At 43.6% G+C, this 18,339-nt stretch overlaps 1 protein-coding gene across 1 annotated transcript in view; it reads left to right on the top strand.

Annotated features, from left to right (window-relative positions):
• Positions 1-258: 258 nt before the first annotated feature.
• TRPC4 (transient receptor potential cation channel subfamily C member 4) overlaps positions 259-18,339 on the top strand; it is a 78,350-nt gene continuing 60,269 nt past the window's right edge. Inside the window, exons 1-2 of the mRNA XM_059681191.1 lie at positions 259-315; positions 17,807-18,120. Of these exons, the coding sequence (XP_059537174.1) occupies positions 259-315; positions 17,807-18,120 (371 nt within the window). The remainder of the gene's footprint in view (positions 316-17,806; positions 18,121-18,339) is intronic.

Raw genomic sequence — 18,339 nt, forward strand, 5'->3', positions numbered from 1 at the left:
AACCGCCATCTTGTTGGCAGTTAACTGCCAATCTTAGTTGGCAGTTAACTGCCAATCTTAGTTGGCAGTTAATTTGCATATAGCCCTGATTAGCCAATGAAAAGGGTATCGTCGTATGCCAATTACCATTTTTCTCTTTTATTAGTGTAGATTATGTATAACAGGATATTGTAAAATTTAAGTTGGGAAATTTTTATTAAAATGTTTCTTACAAACCATTATATTGGCTGGGCTGCAAAAATATTTGTTGTGGTCCGCATGTCGTCTGCGGGCCACGAGTTTGACATGCTTGTTCTAGTGCCTCAGCTCTTTCAGGTTTGCTGGCACCTCCTCTCTGTCACATACAGGGGCACATATTTCCTGCCACGGGATGTTCCTCGGTGCCTCAGGTCACTGCAGGTTGGGTCAGAAGCAATTTTTTGCCAGTGGGAAAGCGGGTACCTCCCCTGCACTCCAGGTGGGCAGGGATGACCTCCTTCCTAGACCTACTCTCTAGCCCCCTTTCTCTTCACCATCATGACTTCTTCCAAGAAATAGAGCCCCCCCCCCCTCCGATTCAATCTTAAATGTATCCTTCAGACCCCTCCAGTGTATGCTGGCCCTGAGATCCACTGTATGACCCTTCTCACTGGTCAGAGGAGATTCCCAGGCTGCAGGATGACAGGGTGCTAGCACTGTTCTATCCAGGGACTTCAACCCCAGGCTTCCACTGCTGCACCCACTCCCAAGTCTCCACAGCCAGTGCTCTCAGGCCCCTTTTCTCAGTCCCAGGTCCTCCTGTCTCACCTATAGATCTGCAGCCTCTTCAGTCTCCTTATGTCCTCAGTTCAATAGGTCCATGTCAGGGGAGGCTACATCAAAGTCCTGGCTTTCAGTTTAGTTCCTGCCCCCAATTCCTGGTGGTGTAGCTGAGCAGCTGAGCTCTAGTGTGGCAATGGCAGCATAGTAGTGGTGGCAGTGGGTAAATATAAGGCAGGGCAAGAGCCCTTCCATGTCATTCTTGGTCACCCAGAGGTGGCACAATGTCCAGGCTGGTTCCTATCAGGCACATGGTGCAGGTTGGATACATGCCAGGCATGCAGAGGTTTCTAGTTTGTTGCAGGCATATTGTTTTGGGTTGTGACCTCTGTGGGTGCACATAAGTTCAGGCCCAGGCCACCTAGCAACAGCTGCTCCCCACAGCCTCTTCCCAAGGAGGACCTTGTCAAGCCTTCAAGGTGGCCCACTCTCTAAGCTGGAGCTATTCCCTGGGAGGGGCTGTGGAGGTGGCGATAGTGTGGAGTCCCACAGCTCTCAGCTGCAGGCATGTGGGGTCTCACTTCTCTTTACTTAGGTGTTGGCAGGGCTTTATCTATGGCAGGTGAAAACAGGGCCTTGCTGTTGCTGCCACTATTAACATAGGTTCGCAAACCAGGCATTGTTTGCAGCAGATGTGTGTGGAGTCTGGGTTGTGTCCTTGGTGGACACAAGTATATGAGGTCCGGTGGGGGGGGGGCGTTGCCCATGGTTTCTGGCTCAAGCTGTGGCTAGTGTGGGTGGTAGCGAGGCTGGGCACCTAGCTGCTGCTGCTCCTCACCTCCTCCTCCCAAGGACCTTGAAAACTCTTCAAAATGGCATGGTCTCTGAACCAGAGCCACATCTGGGAAGTGCCTATGGGTGTAGCAGGACCTCTTTGGCTAGGAGAGCCAAAACCGCCTGTCCCCAAGACTCCCCATGATTGGACTGCCCCTCCCCCATGACACACACAACCACACACCTGTGTATGTCCACACACTCTCACTCTTTCACTCACTCAAACTCTCTCCCTCACTCCAATTCTTCCATACTTATAGGGATTTATGTTCCTCTTCATTCTTTTGATTGGAGCATTTAATCCATTTTCATTTAAAGTTATTATTGATAGGTACTTATTTATTGCCATTTTAATTCTCTATGCCTGTGTTTCTCTCTCTCTCTCTCTCTCTCTCTCTCTCTCTCTCTCTCTCTATTACAGCAATTCCTTTAACATTTCTTGCAATGCTGGTTTGGTGGTAATCAACTCCTTTAGCCTTTTATTTTTGTCTGAGAAACTCTTTATTTTTCCAACTATTTTGAATGATAGCCTTGCTTGATAGAGTAGTCTTGGATTTAGATGCTTACTTTCATTTCATTGTATACTTAATACCTATCCCTTCTGGGCTGTAGAGTTTTTGTTGAGAAATCAGCTGACAGCCAAATTGGAGCTCTTTTATAGGTAACACATTGCTTTTCCCTTGATGCCTTTAAGATTATCTCTTTGGCTTTAATTTTCAACATTTTAATTGTGATGTTTCTGTGCATGGTCCTCTTTGGGTTCATCTTGTTTGGGACTCTGTGCTTCATGAACTTGTGAGACTTTTTCCTACACCAGGTTAGGGATGTTTTCTGTCATTATTTCTTCAAAAGGTTCTCGTTTGCTTTTTCAGTTTATTCTCCTTTGGGTACTCCTATGATTCAGATATTATTACGCATTCATGTTGTCCCACAACTTTTTAAAACTGTCTTCCTGGTTTGTTCCCCACTGTCTGGTTAAGTGATTTTTTTTTCTGTCTTCTAATTAGCTAATCTAATCCTCATCTTCCTCTAGTCTGTTGTTTATTTCTTCCATTGTTTTCTTTATTTCCACTATGTCATTCTTTATTTCAAACTGGTTTTTCATAGTTTCTATATCTTTTTTTTCATGCTGGTGAGCATCCTTATAATCATTATTCTGATTATATCCATTTCATTTAGCTCTTCTCCTGGACAATTCTCTTGTCCTTTTATTTGGAGCTTGTTTCTTTGCCTCCCCATTTTTTGTTGCCTTGTTTGAGTTTGCTTCCATATATTAGGTACATCTGCTCTGACTCCCAGTCTTGGTAGGGTAGCCTCATGTAGTAGGTGATCTGTGGGGCCCAGTGCTACAGTCTTCCTGATCACCAGATCTGGGTGCTCTAATAATGCCCATTGTGCACATTATGTGGACCCTCCTGTTGTAATTGAGTCTTAATTGCTATTGGCCCACACATGTGTGGGCTTGACCCACTCATGTGTGGGCTTGACCATCAGGCTGACAGTAAGGCTCAAGTGTGTAGGCTGCTATGCAGATGCCTACTACACAAAGTGGAATTCACCTCAGTAGGTTTTATAGCCTGCCAATATCTTCCTTTTGATACACTGCTTGTGAAGATTATTGGATCCTCTTCTGTTCTTGTCTAAAGTTAACCACTGGGTTTATTGGTTTTGGGTCCCTTTGGAGGGTCTCTGGCACAGGTCAATATCAGGTGCTGTTTTGACTGGCCCAGAGTACCCTCTTTGGAGCTATCAGCAATCCACAAATTGTGTCTCCCTCTGCTGGGGCTGGGTGCATGCGGAAAGGACCAAAATGCACACAAAGGTCTCCTTTTCCTAGCCCCAGTCCCAGAAGCAGGTTAGGCAAATACTTAAAGCATCCTGAGATCCGCCTAGGGCCTACAGGCTGACTGTTAGTCTCAGTCACTTAATGGACCTCAGGCTGCATACCTCAGCAAGGTGAAAACTCTACAGGCTGGGGCAAGAGGATTTCCAATGGGTGGGGCTATTGCTTCCCCCCAGGTTAAGGCTGCATTGATGGGAAAGCTCTGCCTGAGAAAGATGGCTTCTGCAGCATGGGGAAATGACTCAACACAGGGATCCTGGCAGCTGTCTTCCCAGCTCTCTCTCCTGAGCCATCAGCCCCATATTCTCCTCATGCAGCTCTAGTCCACTTTTTTATCCCTCTGTTGGAGCCCAAGGTGAGTGGCTGCAAATTAAATTTAGTGTGTTGGCCCTTTAAGTGATTGTCTGTGTTTCTAGCCATCTCTCTCTGCCTGACAAAACCCTCAATGCTTTTTACAGCCAGATGTTATGTGGGCCATTTTCCCAGTTCTGTTACTCTGGAGGAGGATCCCAGCTTGGGGGTTAGACCCAAGACTTCTCAAGGAAACCCCCAGCAGCTAAGATATCCCTCCAGAACTTCAGCTGCTGCCCATGAGGGCCTACTCAACCCTCTCATGCCTCTATACTTTCGACCAGTCTTGATGTGGCCTTCTCTTCATGTTCTTGGTTATAAGGGTTCTCTGCTAGTCTTCAGTTGTTTATTCAGGATGATTTTTCCACATTTTAGTTGTTATTCCAGTTTGGTCATGGGTGAATGCCCGTGTAGATTCCACTTATTCTTAACAACTTCAAGGGCTATCTTTATTTATTTTTTAAAATTTTATTGAATTTATTGGAGTTACATTGTTTAATAAAATTATATAGATTTCAGGTATACAATTCTATAATACCTCATCTTGTACATTGTATTGTCTGTTCATGATTCCATGACTTTTATAATCATTTATCTTCCCTTTACCCTCTTCTACCTCCCTCCATCCCCCCTTTTCCTCTGGTAATCATCATAATATTGTCTGTTGTTGTTTTTTTCTTAATCCCTTCACCTTTTTCACCATCACCCCCAACTTAAACTGGACCAAAAAATTAAGTCCATCACTGCCTGTCACTACTGAGCCATTAAGCAAAGACAAGATTGAATCATTGATGTGTGTTTATTTCATATTTCCAGCAATGTGGAATGAGCAACAGTGATGATCCCTTGGAAAAAAACCTGCTTCCTGACATTTCATTTTAAACAAACTCATATAGGATTAGTGGGTCAAAAAAAAAATCTAAAGTTAGTGAATTCACAAGGTCTGCCCTTAAAAAAATCTTTATTGTTGAAAGTATTACATAGGTCCCCTTTTTGCTGCCATTAACCTTTACAGACCACTCCTACAACTCCCCTGCCCCCTGCCCAGGAGCACACCACCTCATTGTCTGTGTTCATGGGTTATGCATACAAGTTCATTGGTTGATCTGTTCCCACCCACCCTCCCCTGCCTTCCCTCTGAGGTTCAACAGTCTGTTCATGTTTCTATGTCTTTGGGTCTCTTTTTGTTCATCAATTTATTTGGTTCATTAGATTCCACGTATGAGTGAGATCATGTGATATTTATCTTTCTCTGACTGACTTATTTCACTTAGCATAATACCCTCCAGGTTCATCTATGCTGCTGCAAATGGTAAGAGTTCTTTCTTTATTATTGCTGTGTAGCATTCCATTGTGTATATGTAACATAGTTGTGTTTTTTTGTTTTGTTTTTAATTTTATCTACTCATCTGCTGAGGGCACTTAGGCTGTTTCCAAATCGTACTACTGTAAATTGTGTTGCTATGAACATAGGGGTGCATATATTCTTTCTGATGAGTGTTTCTGGTTTCTTAGAAGATGTTCATAGAAGTGGGATCACTGGGTCAAATGGGATTTCCATTTTTAAGTTTTTGAGGAAACTCCACACTGTTTTCCACAGTGGCTGCACCAGTCTGCATTCCTACCAGCAGTGTAGTAGGGTTTCCTTTTCTCAACACTTGTCATTGGTTTGTTGGTTTGTTGATGATAGCCATTTTGATGGGTGTGTGCTGATATCTCATTGTCATTTTGATTTGCATCTTCCAGATGATTAGTGACTTTGATCATTTTTTTATATGTCTCTTGGCTTTCTGAATGTTCACTTTAGAGAAGTGTATAAGTCCTTTGCCCTTTTTTTTTAATTGAATTGTTTGTCATCCTTTTGTTAACTTTATAAGTCCCCTATATATTTTAGAGAGTAACCCCTTATCTTATCTAATAAAGAGGGAATATGCAAATTGACCTTCACACCGTAATGGTCAAGATGGCTGCGCCCACAGTGGAGGCAGGGATTCCATAACACAAGATGGCTGTGCTCACATTGGAGGCTGAGTTCCTGTAATGAGCCTTAACGAGCAATCAGCAGGGACCTGAGGCTGCACCCACCCTGCCTGGTGGGGCTTGACAGGGGGCCTCAGGCCACACCACCCACCCAGGCAGAACTTGATGGGAGACCTCAGGCTGTGCCCCCCACTCCAGCACTGGGCCAGGGGACCAGAGGCCATGCCCCCCACCTGGTGGAGCTTGACAGGGCACCTCAGGCCATGCTCCCCACCCAGTGGGGCTTGACAGGGGGCCTCAGGCAGTGCTCCCCACTGGGCAGGGATTGATGGAGACCTCAAGGTGCACCCCCTGCCCAGCCCAGGCTGGGGGACCTCAGGCCAAACCCCCTGCCCAGAAAGGCTTGACGGGGGACCTCAAGGCACACTCCCTACCTGGGTGCTGGGCCGGGGAAACTCAGGCTGCTTTCCCTGCCCTAGTGCCAGGCCGGGGGACCTGAGGCTGCACCCCCCACCCAGATGGGCTTGACAGGGGACCTGAGGCTGCGCCCCCTGTCCGGCGGGGCTTGATGGGTCTGAATCTTGCCCAGTGGAGGTGGGGCCAGCCAGGTCTGGGTTTTGCATGATTTTGAGGCATGCACGGTTGGGCAGGGACTTGACTCTGGGTCCCATGGTGTGCCCAGACTCTCACAGAGGAAGATTTTCATATACATTTTACTAATTTTCTTTCATCTCTGACACTTCTATTATAAGGGCAAATAACATTATTAAAATATTTCCTCTAATTAATTCCTTTCTAATGTGCATAAATTTCTTCCACCAGGCCACTAGTAGAATGTATAATGGCAAATATATTATCCCATGTAGTGGGCTCTATTGATATATTGTTGTGCAGCTATTTATTTTAATGTTGTCCCATTTATTTTCTCAGTTTACATTATCCTAGGAGATGTATCAGTAAACATATTGCTACAAGAGATGTCTGAGATTTTGCTGCCTATGTTTTCTTCTAAGATTTTTATGGTTTCACAGCTTATAAGTATTTTATCCATTTTTGATTTTATTCTTGTGTATGGTGTAAGTTGGTGGTCTAATTTCATTTTTTGCATGTACCTGTCCAATTGTCCCAAAGCTATTTATTGAAAAGATTGTTTCTGCTCCATGGTATTTTCTTACCTCCTTTGTCAAATACTAATTGAGCATAGTGGCTTGGGTTGATTTCTGGGTTCTGTGTTCTGCCCCATTGAGCTATATACCTGTTCTTTTGCCAGTACCCAGTTGTTTTGATTACAATCGCTTTGAAGTATAACTTGGTATCTGGTATTGTGATCCCTCCAACTCTATTCTTCTTTTTCAAGATTGCTGTGGCTATTTGGGGTCCTTTTCTTGTTCTATATGAATTTTTGGAGTGTTTGTTCTAGATCTGTGAAATAAGCATTGGTATTTTAATATGGATTGCATTGAATCTGTAGATTGCTTTTGGTCGAATGGACATTTTAATTATGTTGAGTCTACCAATCCACGAACATGGTATATTCTTCCACTTATTTAATATCTTCCTCTATCCCTTTTTTTTCAACATCTTATAGTTTTCAGAGTACAGGTCTTTTACCTCCTTGGTTAAGTTTATTTTGAAGTATCCTAATTGTTTTTGTTGTTGTTGTTGCAAAGGTAAATGGGATTTTTTGTTGTTGTTAGTTTATCCTTCTGAGAGTCCATTATTGGTGTATAAAAATGCAATGGATTTTTGGGTGTTACTTTTGTATCCTGCTATGTTTCCAAATTCATGTATTAAATCTAGTAGTTTTTATGGAGTTTTTGGGGTTTTATAAGTGCAATATCATGTTATATTCAAATAATGAGAGTTTTACTTACTCCTTTCCAATTTGGATGCCTTTTATTTCTTCTTCTCCTTTTCTGATCGCAATGGCTAGGATTTCCAATACTATGTTGAACAAGAGTGGTGAAAGAGGGCATACTTGTTTTTAGGGGAAATGGTTTTAGTTTTTGCCCGATGAGTTTGATGTTGGCTGTAGGTTTGTCAAAAATGGCTTTTAATATGTTTAGGTATGATCCCTCTATTCCCACTTTGCTGAGAGTTTTTATCAAAAAAGGGTGTTGGATAGTGTTGAATTCTTTTCCAGCACCAATTGATATGATCATGTGATTTTGGTCTTACAAGCTGTTTATGTGCTGTATCACATTTATTGATTTGCAAATATTGTACCAGCCTTACATCCCAGGAATAAATCCCACTTGGTCATGGTGTATTATTTTTTTAATGTATTGCAGCATCCAGTTTCCTAAAATTTTGTTGAGGATTTTAGCTTCCATGTTCATCAGGGATATTGGCCTGTAGTTCTCTTTCACTATCTTGTCTTTATCTGGTTTGGGAATTAGAGTAATCCTGGCTTATTAGAAAGAGCTTGGAAGTGTTCCTCCTTTTTGAATTTTTTGGAATAGTTTGAGGAGAATAGGTGTTATTTCTTTGAATATTTGGTAAGACTCCCCTGTGAAACTGTCTGGACCAGGGCTTTTATTTGCTGGGATTTTTTTTTTTTTTTGATTACTGCTTCAATTTCATCAGTAGTTACCAGCCAATTCATGTGTTCTGATTCCTCCTGATTGAGGTCTGGAAGGTTGAATTTTACTAGGAACCTGCCCATTTTGTCCAGATTCTCTCATTTGTTGGAATAAAGTCATTCTAAGTATTTTATTACAATCCTTTGTATTTCTGTTACTTCACCTCTTTGGTTTCTGATTTTGTTTATTTAGGTCCTCTGTGCTTTTTTTCTGGTGAGTCTGGCTAGAGTTTCATACATCCTGTTTATACTTTCTAAGAACCAGCTCTTGGTTTTATTGATCTTTTGTATTTTTTATTATTTGTCTCTATGTCATTTATTTCCACTCTGATCATTATTATTTCCTTCAGTCTACTTACTCTGGCTTTCCTTATTCTTCTCTTTCTAATTTTTTTAATTGAAATAATAGATAACTTATTACCAATTTTTCTTATTTTTTGAGGTAGGCCTGTAGTGCTAAGACCTTCCCTCTCAGAACTGTTTCACTGTGTCCCATAGATTTTGGATTGCTGTATGTTCATTTTCACAATTTTTTATGTCTTCTTTGATCTCTTTGGCAACCTACTCATTGTTTAATAGCATGCTATTTAGCCTCCACGTGTTTGATTGCCTTATGAGCATTTTTATAGTAGTTGATTTCTAATTGCACGCCATTGTGGTCTGAGAAGACGCTTGATATGATTTCAATCTTCTTGAATTTGTAGAGTTAGTTTGTGACATAATATGTGGTCTATCTTTGAAAATGTCCCTTGTACACTTGAGAAGAAATTTTATTCATAGCCTTGGGGTGAAATGTTCTGAAGATGTCAATTAGTTCCATCTGATCTAGTGTGTCATTTAGAAATGCTGTTTCCTTGTTGACTTTTGTGTCTAGAAGTTTTATTCAGTGATGTCCCTGGGGTATTAAAGTCCCTTACTATGATTTTATTGATGTTGATATCTCCCTTTATATCCCCCAGAATATATTTTTAAGATTATTTATTGTTTAAAGTATTACACATAGTATTATTACATATGTTTAATTTTTGCCACATTGAGCTCTCCCTGGCCACCCTCACCCCCCAGCACATGACTTCACCCCATAGTGTTGGTGCCCATGGGTTATGCTTATATGCATGCATACAAGTCCTTTGGTTAATCTCTTACCCCCACCACCTTCCCCTGTCTTCCCTCTGAAGTTTGATGGCCTGTTCGATGCTTCTCTGTCTCTGGATCTATTTTTGTTCATCAGTTCATGTTGTTCATTATTTTCCACAAATGAGTGAGGTCATGTTATATTTATCTTCCTCTGACTGGTTTATTTCATTTAGCATAATGCTTTCCATGTCCATTCATGCTATTGCTAATGGTAAGAGTTCTTCTTTTATAGCAGTATAGTATTCCATGGTGCAGATGTACCACAATTTTTTAATCCACTCATCTGCTGAAGGGCACTTAGGCTGTTCCCAAATGTTAGCTATTGTAAATTGTGTTGCTATGAACATAGGGATGCATACGTCCTTTCTGATTGGTGTTTCTGATTTCTTGGGATACATTCCTAGAAGTGGGATTATTTGGTCAAATGCCAGTTCCATTTTTAATTTTTTGAGGAAACTCTGTACTGTTTTCCACAGTGGCTGAAGCAGTCTGCATTCCCACCAGCAGTGCACAAGGGTTGCTTTTTCTCTGCATTCTTGCCAGCCCTTGCAGTTTGTTGATTTGTTGATAATAGCCATTTTGACAGGTGTGAGATACTATCTTATTGTTGTTTTGATTTGCATCTCTCAGATGATTAGTGACTTTGAGCATGTTTTCATATGCCTCTTGGCCTTCTGTATGTTCACTTTTAAAAAGTGTTCACTTAGGTCCTTTGCTCATTTTTTTTGTATTGGATTGTTTACCTTCCTTTTGTTAAGTTGTGTGAGTTCCCTATAAATTTTAGAGATTAAACCCTTATTGATATAACATTGGCAAATATGTTCTCCCATGCAGTTGGCTTACTTGTTGTTTTGTTATGGTTTCTTTTGCTGTGCAGAAGCTTTTTATTTTATGTATTCCCATTTGTTTATTTTCCCCTTAGTTTCCATGGCCCTAGGAGCTGTATCGGTAAAGATATTGCCACCAAATATGTCTGATAATTTTGCTGTCTATGGATTCTTTTCAGATTTTTATGGTTTCCCGTCTTACATTTATGTCCTTTATCCATTTTGAGTTTATTTTTCTGTATGGTGTAAGTTGGTGGTTTAATTTCAGTTTTTTGCATGTATCTGTCCAATATTCCCAATAAAGTTTATTGAAGACTTTCTTGACTCCATTGTATGCTCTTGCCTCCTTTGTCAAATATAAATTGAGCATAATGGCTTGGGTTGATTTCTGGGTTCTCTGTTCTTTTACATTGGTCTGTATGTCTGTTCCTGTGTCAGTACCAGGCAGTTTTGAGAACCGTGGCTTGGTAATGTAGCTTGGTATCTGGTATTGTGATCCCTCCAACTTTGTTTTTCTTTCTCAAGATTTATGTGGCTATTTTAGGTCTTTTTTTATATTCCATATGAATTTTTGAAGAATTTGTTCTAGGTCTGTGAAATGTGCCATTGGTATTTTAATGGGGATTGCATTAAATATATAGATTGCTTTGGGTAGTAAGGACACTTTAAGGATATTGATTCTATCAGTCCATGAACCCGGTATATTCTTCCATTTGCTTAGGTCTTGCTCTCTATCGCTTTTTTCAATTTCCTGTAGTTTTCCAAGTACAGGTCTTTTACCTCCTTAGTTAAGTTTATTCCTGGGTATCTTAAATTTTTTTTTTTTTGGTTCAATGGTAAATGGTATTATCTTTTTGTTTGTTTGTTTCTCTTTCTGTGAGGTCATTATTCATGTATAAAAAAACCATAGGTTTCTGGGTGTTAATTTGTATCCTGCTACATTGCCAAATTCATTTATTAAAACTAATAGTTTTTTTTAAAAAGAGTCATTGGGGTTTTCTATGTACAAATTCATGTCATCTGCGAATAATGACAGTTTTATTTCTTTTCCATTTTGGATTCCTTTTATTTCTTCTTGTCTGATCGCTACGGTCAGGACTTCTAGTACTATGTCGAACGGGGGGGGGGGGGGGGTGAGAATAAACATCCCTGTCTTGCTGTCTTGTTCCTGTTCTTAGGAGAAATGGTTTTAATTTTTGCCCATTGAGTATGATGTTGGCTGTAGGTTTGTCATTTAATTCTTTTATTATGTTGAAGTATGGGCCCTCTATTCCCACATTGCTGAGAATTTTTATCAAGAAAGGGTGATGGCTTTTGACAAATGCTTTTTCTGCATCAATTGATATGATTATGTGATTTTCATCTCTCAATTTGTTTATGTGATGTATCATGTTTATTAATTTGTGGACAATTTAGTTGTATTCCCAGCCCGGCCCTGGGAGGAGTTGCCCAACAGGTCTGACTATTCAGCTGCCATTTTCTCTTCCCCTACCTTTTTTTTATTGTCCTTGCAAAGATTAGCCCTGAACACTGTAAAGATTAGTCCAGAATGCTGTCTCCCTTCAGATAGATTCTGACTGTTAACTGGGCTCCAGGCTGCCTTATCTCCAGGGCCTATTCTCCTTCTTGCAAAATGCCCTTCAGTTTCCCAGGGTCTGTAAGAAAATCTCTTCTTTACAGTGAGTAGCTATTAAATAACTCTAATTCACCTATGTGCCCCTCCCGTATCATAGCCATCCTCCCCTTTGACAGCCTCCAGTCTGTTCATTGTATCTATAAGTCTGTTTCTGGTTTGTTCGTTAGTTTACTTTTTTCATTAGATTCCACATATAAGTGAAATCATGTGATACTTGTCTTTCTCTGATTGGCTTATTTCACTTAGCATAATACTCTCCAAATCCATTAACATTGTTACAAATGGTAAGAGTTCCTTCTTTTTTATGACCAAGTGATTATTGAATAATATTACACTGTAATGCACCACAGTGTTTTTATCTGCTTATCTGTTAACTAGGGGCTCAGTACACGAATTTATGCACCTTGAAAAGAACTGTGGGTTGTGAGGCTGCGGTGGGCACAGGGACAGGCTCATCCTCTGTGACCCCACCCAGGCCCTCCTGCCAGTGCCCCGAGTCCCCTGCCTGCTGGCAGCTCTGCTCCCACTGTCACCGCTCCCACGTGCTGATGGCGCCAGCCCCACTCGCACCTCCTGACAGTGTGGAGTGATTGGTGGCTGCTGCCCCCATCTCCCCTCAGGAGCAGGGGGAGGTGGAGAAGCCCTCAGGGGTGATCGGGGCTGGCAGCTGCCTCTAGCACCCGCTGATAGTGCCGAGTGATCAGAACTGGCACTGGGTGCTGGCAGTGGGTGCAAGCAGTGGGTCTGGCACCGGCAGCAGGTGCAAGTGGGGCTGTCGCTGGCAGCGGGTGCAAGATGTGGCTGCTGGCCCTGATCACCTCTCAGGAGCAAAGAATTTTCAATAACCACCAGAGGCTCACCTCGATGACAGCAACTGGTGCCCAGCCTTGGTCTGGCACCCTCGCTCACATGCTCCACTATCCCACCGTAGCCAACGCCTGCTATGATCCGCACTCTTCTGCCTACTGCTGACGCCCGCCATGTTCCGTCATACCCCCTGATGGTCAGCGCTTGTCATAGCAACTGGTGGTTCAGTTGTTCTGCTATTTGGTCTATTTGCATACTAGGGTTTTATATATATACATGGGCACTTGGGCTGCTTCCAAATCTTGGCTATTAGAAATAATGCTGCATTGAACTTAGGAGTGTATATATTCTTTCAAATCAGTGTTTCAGGTTTCTTTGGCTATTTTTCCAGAAGTGGAATCACTGCATCATATGGAAGTTCCAATTTTAATTTTTTGAGAAAAATCCTGATATCAATGAATCAACAAACAACCAGTGTTGGCAAAGATATAGACAAAAGGGAACCCTCATGCACTATTGATGGAAATGCAGATTGATACAGGCACTGTGGCAAACTTGATTGTTTTAAATTGTCACCCATGCAAGAGTCTGTTGAACGAAATCAGTTACTTGTGATGTGTTTTTTTCCTCAGGGAGATTAAAAAAGTACTATCTATTATTTTTAAGAGAATTAACATTTGTAAAGTCATTGCTATAAAATAAAATATAAAGAGAAAGAAAATATTCTGATTGGACTCATACAGATGCAGAAAGTTTGTTCTGACAGGAAAAAAAGATGCAGTAGTCTAGACATATTTTTTAGTGAAATATATGGAGAAGAAAATTCAATTTATTATTCACTTCCTATACATATATAATTATAGGGTTTCATAATGGAATATTTCAGAGAGTATATTTGACCTCCTTTTTTTAAAAAAAAAAAGCAGCAAATTTACTTTAATGCTACAAGTAAAAAATTGTATTGTGCTCTTTACATACCTTAATATGAAGATAATTCAAAGCTGACATTTATTTAACATAAAATAATTGCTGGTCAAAGTTTAATCTAGCAAATATTTTTCTCAAATCACATCCTATCTAATAAAAGAAAACCATGGTAATTAGCCATACCTCCGCTACCCTTCCAATTGGCTAATCAGGGCGATATGCAAATTAACTGCCAGCCAAGATGGCGGCCAGCAGTCAGGCAGCTTGAAGCGAACATGAGGCTTGCTTGCTTCAGTGACGGAGGACTCCAACGTTCCCCGCTTGCCGCTGCTGGCCTCTGAACTTCCAGTTTGAAACATTGTTACAAATATAGAAGCTAAACAAAATCCCAGAAACCTGCTTTCAGTCAGCCGGGATCTCAGAGCTGGAGTTGAAACAGTGTTTCGATTATAGAACCCAAACAAACCAGATACCTGCTTTCAGCAGCTGAGGCATAAGAGCTGGAGCCAAGCCTCAGAGCTAAAGCTGGCCCAGAATAAAAAAAAAGAAAAAAAGGAGCAGTTGGGAGCTTCAGTCACCCGCCAGCCTGAAAACAGCCCTCATCCCCTTACCCAGACTGGCCAGGCACCCCAGGGGTGACCCCCACCCTGATCCAGGACACCCTTCAGGGCAAACCAGCCACCCCCCCACCCGTGCACCAGGCCTTTATCCTATATAGTAAAAGGGTAATATGCCTCCCGGCACCGGAATCAGCGTGACAGGGGGAAGTGCCCAAACTCCCTGATTTCCCTGCGGCTCTGTGTGTGACAGGAGGCGGGGCCACAACCTCCCTATCCGCCCTGCTCTGTTCGTGACAGGGGAAGGCACCCCAACCCCCTGATCAGCCCTGCTCTGTGCCTGATAGCGGGGAGCTCCCTGACCCCCTGATCGCCCTGCGGCTCTGTATGTGACAGGGTGTGGTGCCCCAAATCCCCCCCATGGGCCCTGCTCTGTGTGTGATGGGGTAGAGCCATAACCTCCCCATCGGCCCTGCCCTGAATGTGACAGTGGCGGCGCCCCAACCCCCTGATCGGCCCTGCTCTGTGAGTGATAGAGGGCGGCGCCCCAACTGCCCCCCACGGACCCTGCTCTGTGTGTGACGGGGTAGAGCTATAACCTCCCCATCGGCCCTGCCTTGAGTGTGACAGGGGGCGGTGCCCCAACTCCCCTATCGGCCCTACTCTGTGAGTGACAGGGGGAGCTCCTCAACCCCCTGATCAGCCCTGCTCTGTGCGTGACAGGGTACGGAGCCCCAACCCCCCTGATGGGCCCTGCTCTGTGAGTGACAGGGGGCAGTGCCCCAACTCCCTGATTGGCCTTGCTCTGTGCGTGACAGGGGGTGGTGCCACAACCTCCCCATCGCCCCTGCCTTGAGTGTGACAGGGGCTGGTGCCCCAACCCCCCAATCGGCCCTACCCTGAGCATGACTGAGGGTGGCATCGCAAACCTCCCAATCCGCCCTGCTCTGTGCTTGACAGGGGGCGGCGCCCCAACTCCCCAATCAGCCCTGTTTTGAGCCGGACCAGGGGCTGCACCCAGGGTTGGGCCTGCACTCTGCCACCCAGGAGCAGGCCTAAGCCAGCAGGTCGTTATCTCCTGAGGGGTCCCAGACTGGGAGAGGGCACAGGCCAGGCTGAGGGACCTTCCCCCGCGCCCCAGTGCACAAATTTTTGTGCACAGGGCCTCTAGTGTTATATAATTAAGGAATGTTAAGATAAATAGCACATTATCTACACATTAAATATTTTAAAAATAGCAATTCATTGACATCCAGCATGATTTGTAAGTTAGGTTTTATTTACATTTAAGATATAACAGATACAAAGTACTTACTGTTATGCCCATATTGGCCATTACTATTTCCACAGTAACCGACCACTACTTCCACTCATTTATATGTAATTTGTATCATACATGCATTTCTCTAGAATAGCCAAGGGTTTCAAATATGGTAAGTAAAGTCATTGTTACTTTGTTAAAAATTTAGTGCCTTTCATTTATAATGTGTTTTTCTTTGTTACAATGATATTGCTATATTTTTCCATTGTAAAATCAGATTTCCCCCTATATAACACTTCCGTTTTTGAAATTCCATTGGAAAGGCAAGAGTAGATGTAATTCACATATTAATGAATACTACAAAAGTCAAGGACAGATCAGAAAGTCACTTTAATTGAAGTTTATAAATTATAAATTAACTAGAGGCCCAGTGTATGAATTTGTGCACCAGTGGGATCCCTTAGCCTGGCCTGCAGGATCGGGCTGAAACCGACTCTCCAACATCCCCTGAGGGGTCCCAGATTGTGAGAAGGCACAAGCCAGGCGGATGGGCCCCATTGGTACACAATCAGGGTCAAGGAGGGAGATGGGAAGTTGGCCAGCTGGGGAGGGACCACGGGAGGGCTCCAGGGTATGTCCATCCCATCTCCTTCAGTCCCAATTGGTCATACACCAGCAGCAAGCTAACCTACCAGTTGACTGTCTGCCCCCAGGGAGTCAGTGCACGTCATAGTGAGTGGTTGAGTGACCATAGCATATCAATAGCATATTACACCTTCATTGGTTGAACAGAAAACTGGACACTAAGCATATTAGGCTTTTGTTATATAGGACTAGAAGCCTGGTGCACAAAATTTGTGCACTTGGGAGGGCCCCCCAGCCCAGCCTGTGCCCTCTCGCAAATGGGACCCCTTGGGGGATGACCACCTGCTGGCTTAGGCCCACTCCCCGGGGGACTGAGCCTAAGCTTAGAGTCAGACATCCCTCTGGCAGCCCGGAAGCCCTCGGGGGATGTCCACTTGCCAGTGGGTAGCAGGCCTAGCTGTAGTCGGACATCCTTAGCGCTGCTGAGGAGGCCAGAGAGGCTCCCACCACCACCGCTATACTGGCAGCCGGCAGCCTGGCTTGTGGCTGAGCAGAGTTCCCCCTATGGGAGCACACTGACCACCAGGGGGCAGCTCCTGCATTAAGCATCTGCCCTCTGGTGGTCAGTGTGTCATAGTGACCAGTGATTCCCAGTCGCTCTGCTGTTAGGGTCAATTTGTATATTACCCTTTTATTATACAGGATAGAGGCCTGGTACATGGGTGGGGGCCAGCTGGTTTGCCCTGAAGGGTGTCCCGGATCAGGGTGGGGGTTCTGCTATGGTTCCTGGCCAGCCTGGGTGAGGGGCTGAGGGCCATTTTCAGACTGGCCACACCCCCTTCAGGGTGGGGGTCCCCACTGGGGTGCCTGGCCAGCCTGGATGAGTGGCTGATGGCTGTTTTCAGGCTGGACAAGCCCCCCAGGGAGGACCCTTACCCCATGAGGGTGTGGCCAGCCTAAGAGAGGGGCTGATGGCTGTTTTCAGGCTGGCCACAGCCCCTTCAGGGTAGGGGTCCTAGCTGGGGTGCCTGGCCATCCTGGGTGAGGGGCTGAGTTCCATTTTCAGGCTTGCCTGCCCCACAGCAGGGACCCTCACCCCATGAGGGTGTGGCCAGCCTGGGTGAGGGTATGATGGCTGTTTGCAGGCTGGCCACAGCCCCTTCAGGGTAAGAGTCCACTCTGGGATGTCTGGCCATCCTGGATGAGGGGCTGATTGCTGTTTGCAGGCTGGCCAAGACCCCAGCAGGGACCCTCACCTCATGAGGTTGTGGCCATCCTGGGTGAGGGGCTGATGGCTGTTTGCCAGCTGGCCACAGCCCCCAGCCACCCAAACTCCCAGTGGAGGCTGGCTGGAAGCAGGTATCTGGGATTTATTTAGCTTCTATAATTGAAACTTTGTTGCCTTTTGCAGAAGCCACAGCTGTCCCAGGCCAGTGGGAAGTTTGGCTTCTTCCATCACCGGGGCAACCAAGCCTCCTGCTTGCTCCAGCTGGGTGCCTGCCGGCCGCCATCTTGGTTGGGTTAATTTGCATATAGTCGCTCTGATTGGTGAGGCTTTGGGCGTAGCAATGGTACGGTCAATTAGCATCTTTGTCTTTTATTAGTTTAGATACTTTTTTTTTTTTCTGATTAGTATTGCTGCCATTGTTGTGGAGGACATCAGCTTCCTGAAAAAGTATCCTGGTCTGACATATTTATATGTATGCATTTGTTTTACTTTTTGTTTTTTTTCTTTTCTTCAGTACAGTGCTCTTAATCCTCGAGAATCTTGGGACATGTGGCATCCCACTCTGGTGGCTGAAGCTTTATTTGCAATTGCAAACATCTTCAGTTCCCTACGCTTGATCTCACTGTTTACTGCAAATTCTCACTTGGGGCCTCTGCAGATATCTTTGGGAAGAATGCTCCTGGACATTTTGAAGTTTCTATTCATATACTGCCTTGTGTTGTTAGCATTTGCTAATGGCCTAAATCAATTATATTTCTACTATGAAGAAACAAAAGGTTTAAACTGCAAAGGCATACGATGTGAAAAGCAGAATAATGCATTTTCAACGTAAGTCCAAACATTTCTATCAATAACATGCAGAAATTTAGAATGCCATACATTATGAATTTGAAAAATTGTTGACAAGTGGTTGCAAAGGAAATTACATTTAATGCAGAGAACAGAATTAACATGCCTTTAAATATTTAATTAATTCATTCATTCATTTTACTTTTCTCAGTGCTTCATATAAATGATGTCACATCATATGTGAAAAGAAAAATAATA

This window comes from Myotis daubentonii, chromosome 2 (genome assembly GCF_963259705.1).
Source record: "Myotis daubentonii chromosome 2, mMyoDau2.1, whole genome shotgun sequence".
NCBI classification, from domain to species: domain Eukaryota; kingdom Metazoa; phylum Chordata; class Mammalia; order Chiroptera; family Vespertilionidae; genus Myotis; species Myotis daubentonii.